Genomic DNA, 9,068 nt, shown 5'->3' on the forward strand with positions numbered 1-9,068 from the left:
AGTCAATGTCATCCACACCGGACTCTGTCATCCATGTCTTTATGGACCTTGCTTTTGTGCACTGGTGCACAGTCACGTTGGAAGAAGAAGGGGCCCGCTCCAAACTGTTCCCACAAGGAATTGTCCACAATGTTTTGGTATCCTGGAGCATTCAAAGGTCCTTTCACTGGAACTAAGGGGCCAAGCCCAACTCCTGAAAAACAACCCCACACCATAATTCCTCCTCCATCAAATTTCACACTCATCCGAAATGTCACGTTCTCTTGGCGAACCTCCAAACCCAGACTGGTCCATCAGGTTGCCAGATGGAAAAGCGTGATTCATCAGTCCAGAGAAGGCGTCTCCACTGCTCTAGAGTCCAGTGGCGACGTGCTTTCCACCACTGCATCCCCCGCTCTGCATTGGACTTGGTGATGTATGGCTTAGATGCAGCTGCTCGGCCATGGAAACCCATTCCACGAAGCTCTCTGCGTACTGCACGTGGGCTAACAGGAAGATCAAATGAAGTTTGGAGCGCCGTAGCAACTGACTGTGCAGAAAGTCTTTGCACTATGCTGACCTCTATGTCAGTTTACGTGGCCTACCACTTGCTGGCTGAGTTGCTGTTGTTCCCAAACAACAGCAACGGGAAATCATTTTTGGTGATTTTGCAGTGGCCAAAAATATTAAATATGTACTTATTAAATAAAACCTCTGCTTTGTGTTTAACCTCTTAAGGCCCAAGCTGTTTTTTTTACATGCTTTTTAGGGACCGAATGTCCCTTTGGGACAGAGGACCCTATTGTATTTGTAAGGTTTTATTATTATTATACCGTCGCCTCTTTGAGCTGTAATTTGACCCCCTTAACATGCTTCAAAACTCACCATCAGGACTGGCAAAAATTGCGATCTAATCAAAAAACCTAGCCCCAAAACTCAAAATTGCGCTCTAGCGCCCCCTAGGAAGACAACACAGACAAAACTGCCTGTAACTTCCAGTAGGAATGTCGTAGAGACATGAAACAAAAACCTCTATGTAGGTCTCACTTAGACCTAGATGTCATACACTGACGTCCTTCAGCAAAAATCAACAGGAAGTTGGCAATTCCCCCTTCAAAACAAAAGTTTTGTAAAAACAGTCACCTTTGCCTCTTTGAGCTATAATTTGACCCCCTTAACATGCTTCAAAACTCACCAAACTGGACACACACATCAGGACTGGCAAAAATTGCGATCTAATAAAAAAAAAAAAAACCCCAAAACTCAAAATTGTGCTCTAGCGCCCCCTAGGAAGAAAACACAGACAAAACTGCTCCTAGGAAGAAAACACAGACAAAACTGCCTGTAACTTCCAGTAGTAATGTCATAGAGACATGAAACAAAAACCTCTATGTAGGTCTCACTTAGACCTAGATTTCATTCACTGACAACCCCCAGCAAAAATCAACAGGACGTTTGCAATTCCCCCTTCAAAACAAAAGTTTTGTAAAAACCGGTCACCTTTTTTCAAACATTATCTCCTCTGAGCGCGTTTGTCGTGTCGGCTTCAAACTAGCACAGGAGAGAGATTGAACCCTTTCTGATTAAAATTTGATGAAAGAGTTTTAATTACTGCTCCGGTTTGGATTTTATGTGCCGTCAAAGTCGGTCCCGTCCATCGCTGCTTCCAACTTTAATTTTTATTTCTCTTTGCTATTTGGGCTTATTGGAGCCTAATTAGAATAAAAACTAAGAATCATCTTTTGATATGATGTACTTAATCCATAAGTACACAAACGTGTACTTCATGTTTAGTGACATGCTAATTCTTATTTTTACACTTTTTTTTCTTCCAAATTTCATTGTATGTTGCACTCTTCTGACGCCACCAGATGGCAGTATAAGTGTCCACATAAGCGGCCATAAAACCCCAATTCAGTAGTGTACACAATTTTGGAAATAAGAGCTAAAAGGTGCTGTCCACGCATGTGGCCACTAAGCCTTTAGAGGTTAATGAATACATAGGCCTACTACGCTGCTGTATTTCAATGGTGGTCATTATGGTGGGACTTGGAGAGCCGAGTAAGGAAAGAAATGTGATAACCACTGATCGAGACAGGAAGTCACGTACCTTTTTCTTCATTGGCTTGGTTCATTTCTTGACACTGTACGATCATTTGACAAAAGTCCAACAGAGAAAACTCTTCTGTCCCCCAAATCTTTTCACTCATGTTTGAAAAGGAAATTCCTTTCTCCCAAATACACAAACATGCCTGTGCCATTGTGTAAACACTGCATATCAAAATGCTACGTAGACGTTAAAATGATTATTGACATATTCTTCATGTCCACCTCCCATTCTTAGCCCAGTCTTTCATTGACAATGCTGCTGTACCAGTCGACGTCTCGCAAACATTACTATTGTGCATAAAACTGCCAAGGACGTGTAACTATTTTATTCACACAAATACAGTGAATTCCACACTGAAAAATAAGAATAACATGCACAATCTACAATGTACTGTAATATAATAAACACACAAGGCTTGTAAATAAAGATGGAATGTCACGATTGCTACTGGTATCAATCATAGACAGAACCTGTCGGCTAATCAAACTCGAATCAATTTGGGTAATCAATGTTCTAAGAACTTTCTTCACCAAGTACCCCCTCAGAAAACACTTGGCTCTCCAAGGACCACCATCATGACCAACGTTGAAATACAGTAGCATAGTAGGCCTAAGTACCTATCAAAAACAAGGCATAGGTTTTTATTTAACAAGTATGTTCAATATTTTTGGCCACTGCAGCATCACCTACAGTTTGAACAGTGACACTGTTTGAATTTAGGAAAATAATTATTATTTATTTGACAGACCACTAGATCAGTGTTTTTTAGGGATGTCCGATAATGGCTTTTTTGCCGATATTGTCCAACTCTTTAATTACCGATACCGATATCAACCGATACCGATCAGTTATATATAATTGTATATATAATATACAATATATACAATAATATAATTATATATAATATACAATATATACAATAATATTTATATATGTATATATAAATGTATATATATATAGTTACTTTGCATGCAGTCGGCTTTCGGCCCTTGGCCCCGGCCAAGTTTTTAATCCTAATGCGGCCCCCCCCCCCCAGTCAAAAAGTTTGGACACCCCAACAAGATCTAAGTACAGTGATCAGGATACAAATGGCCCAGCTTACCGTTTTTTGTGATACAAGCTGACTCTCTGCTCCTTTTTATGCTTTAGGTTACAAGCTAAAGTTGGTGTTACGAGCCTCCCGACTGCTAGTCGGCGTAGCAAATGTCACAGTGAGCCCCGCAAGATTTGACCAACACATCCCATTTTACCCGCTAGCATTAGCTTATGGCTATAGATCGACATTGCTTTGTTTTTCCAATCATGAGTGTGAAGGAAAGTGCTGAAAAGGAGTAAATGACAACATATATCCATGAAAATAGGGAGAAGCTGCTGATGGTGTGTTTGACAGAAACACCGTAGAACAGTGACTCTCAAATTGTGGACACGGGCTCCATCTAGTGGAACGCCAAAGAATCACTTGATTATAGTACAGTGCTTTATTTTCCTATATTCAAACACAGTGTTACTCTTCAGACTGTGTGTAATGTTACAGTGGCCAATAATATTAAATGTACTTGTTAAATAAAACCTCTTTTTAAGGAATACTTAAGTCCACCCCACTACTGTATTTTAATATTGTCATTATGGTGGTACTTAATGAATAATCAGGTCTACTACACTACTGTATTTTAATGTTGTCATTATGGTGGTACTTAATGAATACTTAGGTCTACTACACTACTGTATTTTAATATTGCTCATTATGGTGGTACTTAATGAATACTTAGGCCTACTACACTACTGTATTTTAATATTGTCATTATGGTGGTACTTAATGAATACTTAGGTCTACTACACTACTGTATTTTAATGTTGTCATTATGGTGGTACTTAATGAATACTTAGGTCTACTACACTACTGTATTTTAATGTTGTCATTATGGTGGTACTTAATGAATACTTAGGTCTACTACATTACTGTATTTTAATTTTGGTCATTATGGTGGTACTTAATGAATACTTAGGTCTACTACACTACTGTATTTTAATGTTGTCATTATGGTGGTACTTAATGAATACTTAGGTCTACTACACTACTGTATTTTAATGTTGTCATTATGGTGGTACTTAATGAATACTTAGGTCTACTACACTACTGTATTTTAATATTGGTCATTATGGTGGTACTTAATGAATACTTAGGTCTACTACACTACTGTATTTTAATATTGTCATTATGGTGGTACTTAATGAATACTTAGGTTTACTACATTACTGTATTTTAATATTGGTCATTATGGTGGTATACTTGGAGAGCCACTGCTGAAGAAAGTAAAAGTTGTACATTATTATTATGACCTTTGTTTCATGAAACTACTGTAGTTGTTTGTAGTACTTTCTATTGTCACATTTTCCAAACAATATTTCTTAGCAAAAGTTGTGTTTTTTAAAAATGGATTTTAATCCATTTCAATGGGCGACGCCGTTTGGCAGTATGAGTTTGTCAAAGCACGAGTTGTGTGACAGAACCAATTAATTTCCCATCCTAAGGTACTACTGTGCTAAAAATAGGCTACTCGTGCTCAGTCATTTGCAAATATGCACTAAGACGTTTGCAATGTGATGAAATGAATGAGAAATTCACGTCTGTTGTCAACAATTGCCAAGTAGTTCAGAGGTGTGTCCGCAAATATCCTGTCGATTGTGTGTCAAAAAAATGAGCCAAAAAAAAACTTAAAACACTGTTTCACTTCTTTTTACACTTGCTGAAAAATGATGCAACACCACTCGCCTTCTCATGGCGCCGTGGCCGTTTGAGTGTTGATTTATGGTCTCAATTTGCACAATCAGCTTCACGTTGAACCATGCTTGTTTATGTTAGCCTAACTTCTGTTTACACTTGGGGGACATTTATGAATGTTGAATGTTGAAAAAGTAGAGTTAACCCTCAGGGACAGAGATTGACTTTATTGTCCTTTCATTTATGATTTGCTGTATTTCTGTTGTGGCACTCCAGTGGTTCTCTATTATTTTCTGTCACGCCCACCCCCACTCCTAAAGGACAGATAGTTCTAAACTAACACTAAATGTGCTATGACGCCATTGCCGCTCACTTTCCCCTCCCCCCGACACCTCACGGTGCCCCACACCATTATTTGAGAAACACAGTGTTATTGCGTTATATATGATTTTTCTTAACAGGTTGTTTTTTTTTTCCGTGTCAAATTTAAAAATTAAATGTCCAAATTTTTTTCTCACATTTTTACCACACGCTGGCAGTTATTAAACAACACACCAAAGCCAAACGGGGCATAAAAGGCATAAAAACATTTTGGATTATTGAAGAAAAGTTATTATTCGATAATTATTGAGAAAAAAACAAACATTAAATTTAAAAATAATAATAAAAAAATAAAAAAAATAAAAATAAATATAAACATTTATTTATTTTTTTGTTTGAATTTAAAAAAAAAAGTTTTTATTTTATTTGGCATGACCGTCAATTTGCACAATCACCTTCACTTTGAACCATCCTTGTTTATGTTAGTCTAACTTCTGTTTACACTTGGGGGACATTTTATTTTATTAATGTTATTTATTTTATTGAAAAAAACAACACACATATATATATATATATATATATATATATATATATATATATATATATATATATATATATATATATATATATATATATATATATATATATATATATATATATATATATATATATATATATATATATATATATATACATATATATATATATATATATATACATATATATACATATATATATATATATATATATATATATATATATATATACATATATATATATATATATATATATATATATATATATATATATATATATATATATATATATATATATATATATATATATATATATATATAAAAACAAAGAAAAAAACAAAGAAAAAAATATATAAAAAATAAAAATTAAAAATTAAATAAAAATAAATAAATAAAAAATATTTTTTTATTTTTTTTAATTTATTTATTTTTTCAATAAAATTCATAACATTTTACTTAATTTTATTTATTTTATTTTATTTGGCATGACCGTCAATTTGCACAATCACCTTCACTTTGAACCATCCTTGTTTATGTTAACCTAACTTCTGTTTACACTTGGGGGACATTTTATTTGATTAATTTTATTGAAAAAAAAAACAAATAAAAATTAAAAAAAATAAAAATATATATTTTTTATTCATTTATTTTAATTTTTAATTTTTTTTCTTTGTTTATATATATATATATATATATATATATATATATATATATATATATATATATATATATATATATATATATATATATATATATATATATATATATATATATATATATATATATATATATATATATATATATATATATATATATATATATAAAATATCTTCTGTTTACACTTGGGGGACATTTTATTTTATTAATTTTATTGAAAAAAAAACAAATAAAAAAAAATAAAAATAAAAATATATATTTTTTATTCATTTATTTTAATTTTTAATTTTTTTTCTTTGTTTTTATATATATATATATATATATATATATATATATATATATATATATATATATATAAACAAAGAAAAAAAATTAAAAATTAAAATAAATGAATAAAAAATATATATTTTTATTTTTATTTTTTTTTATTTGTTTTTTTTTCAATAAAATTAATAAAATAAAATGTCCCCCAAGTGTAAACAGAAGATATTTTATATATATATATATATATATATATATATATATATATATATATATATATATATATATATATATATATATATATATATATATATATATATATATATATATATATATATATATATATATATATATATATATATATATATATATATATATATATATATATAAAAACAAAGAAAAAAAATTAAAAATTAAAATAAATGAATAAAAAATATATATTTTTATTTTTATTTTTTTTATTTGTTTTTTTTTCAAATATATATATATATATTTTATATATATATATATATATATATATAATATATATATATATATATATATATATATATATATATATATATATATATATATATATATATATATATATATATAAACATAGAAAAAAAATAAAAAATTAAAATAAATGAATAAAAAAAATATATTTTTATTTTTATTTTTTTATTTTTTTATTTTTTTTCAATAAAATTAATAAAATAAAATGTCCCCCAAGTGTAAACAGAAGTTAGGCTAACATAAACAAGGATGGTTCAAAGTGAAGGTAAAATTAATAAAATTAAGTAAAATGTTTAAAAAAAAAAAAAAAAAAAAATGTATATATATATATTTATTTATTTTCATTTTATTTTTTTCTCTCTCTCTCTCTTAATCTAACATGTTATGTTTTTTAATCCTTTCAATGATTTTTGATCAAACGACGTTACAGTTTTCATGACATTTGCATAACATTACGGTAGTTGTTTTACTCCTTTAAAACCTGTGACATTATCTGATCCAAAAAGGCCTGCAAAACAAATAAAAATGTTACATACATTTTTGTTCAGGACTGACATTTATTGGGAAATTTGAGCAAAATAAGTTTTTCTTAACCATGAGCATAATTCTCAGAGCTTTGTTAAGCGGAAAAAGGTTAAAAAACGGTATTTATGAATGTGCCCTTCAGAAACTGAAGGTCCTGTTTTGTTTTGAATATAATTCCACATCAAGTGGAACATGAAGGTGTGGGGAGGTGGTGGTGGTGGGGGGGTGGAAGGTAATCTGCAGAACAAGACACCCCCCCCCCCCCCTGAGGTTGAGGTAATGAAAGAGTTTGAGGACCTGGTCGAAGTAGATGATCCTGGTCTTGTTGCTCATCTCGGAGGGTTCGTGGTTGTTGCTGCGCACGGCCGAGAAGGCCACCTTGGAATGGGCGGCGCGCACGGAGATGCCGAGCGGCGAGTCGGACGCCCTCCAGCCGGCGGCCGGGTTGGAGTCGCACACCACCAGACACTTGCCCTCCAGCACGATGGGCTCCGTGTCGTTGTCGTGGGCTCGCAGCGACATCATCAGCGCCCACGCCATCACGGCCGTCCAGCCCAGCAGCGCCATGGTGCTCAGCTCTCCCCCTTCTTTTTTTATGAGCGACTCCAGGCGCGCGCCGCGTCCACCGTGGACATGATCCTCACCGCGCACGGCGTCCGCGTCCGCTCCGCAGTCAAACCGCAGTCACACTCCGCAGCGCTCATATTTTTTTCAATGAAAAAAAAAAAAAAGGTCAATTTAAAGTTGGTGCGTCGTTGTTCGATTCCGGGACGCCACCGGTGTCCCTGTCACACAGCCGCCACCGATCCACGCACTGAAGTGACGCGCGAGTGCGCGCGCCCCCTGCAGCCAGCCTCTGCGCGCGCACGCGCCCTTAATTAAGCGTGCACGTTGCAACTGGAACGTCAGTCTTTCGCGCTAAAATAGGAAACAAAATCAACATGGTTTTTTTTTTCCAATAGTAGGCTGCCTTTATTACTCAACTGCAGAGAGTGTCAGAGTACAAAAAAAAAAGTACTATTTTTTTTAAACATTCAGTACAAGACACTTGTTTGGATACTGTTGGGATATAATTAAGCACGGTGAAAGAGGGGTTAGTGCGTCTGCCTCACAACACAGAGATCCTGGGTTCGATCCTGTGCTCGGGAGGGGGAGGGCACCTGCGGACAGCCAGGTGTAAGTCGCCATATTGAATGCCACTAGGGCAAATTGTATTAGAATTGTATCCAATAGGGCAGTGGTTCTCAAATGGGGGTATGCGTACCCCCGGGGGTACGCGTACCCCTGGGGGTACTTGAAGGTATGCCAAGGGGTACGTGAGATTTTTTTTTAAATGTCTGTCAAAAAGAACTGTGAAAAGAAATGCAACAATGCAATATTCAGTGTTGACAGCTAGATTTTTTGTGGACATGTTCCATAAATATTCGTGTTAAAGATTTATTTTTTGTGAAGAAATGTTTAG

At 33.6% G+C, this 9,068-nt stretch overlaps 1 protein-coding gene and 1 long non-coding RNA gene across 3 annotated transcripts in view; one reads left to right on the forward strand and one right to left on the reverse strand.

The window, feature by feature from the left end:
• Positions 1–528, forward strand: part of LOC133652955 (uncharacterized) — a 31,333-nt gene extending 30,805 nt beyond the window's left edge. For both annotated transcript variants that reach the window (XR_009826632.1, XR_009826633.1), the window contains one exon: positions 1–528. This exon is cut by the window's left edge and continues 186 nt beyond it. This is a non-coding gene — a long non-coding RNA (uncharacterized LOC133652955).
• Positions 1–8,403, reverse strand: part of cbln4 (cerebellin 4 precursor) — a 12,158-nt gene extending 3,755 nt beyond the window's left edge. Inside the window, exon 1 of the mRNA XM_062051914.1 lies at positions 7,904–8,403. Within this exon, the coding sequence (XP_061907898.1) occupies positions 7,904–8,173 (270 nt within the window). The 5' untranslated portion in view covers positions 8,174–8,403. The remainder of the gene's footprint in view (positions 1–7,903) is intronic.
• Positions 8,404–9,068: the final 665 nt, after the last annotated feature.

The sequence above is a fragment of the Entelurus aequoreus genome, linkage group LG07 (genome assembly GCF_033978785.1).
Source record: "Entelurus aequoreus isolate RoL-2023_Sb linkage group LG07, RoL_Eaeq_v1.1, whole genome shotgun sequence".
Classification (NCBI taxonomy): Eukaryota; Metazoa; Chordata; class Actinopteri; order Syngnathiformes; family Syngnathidae; genus Entelurus; species Entelurus aequoreus.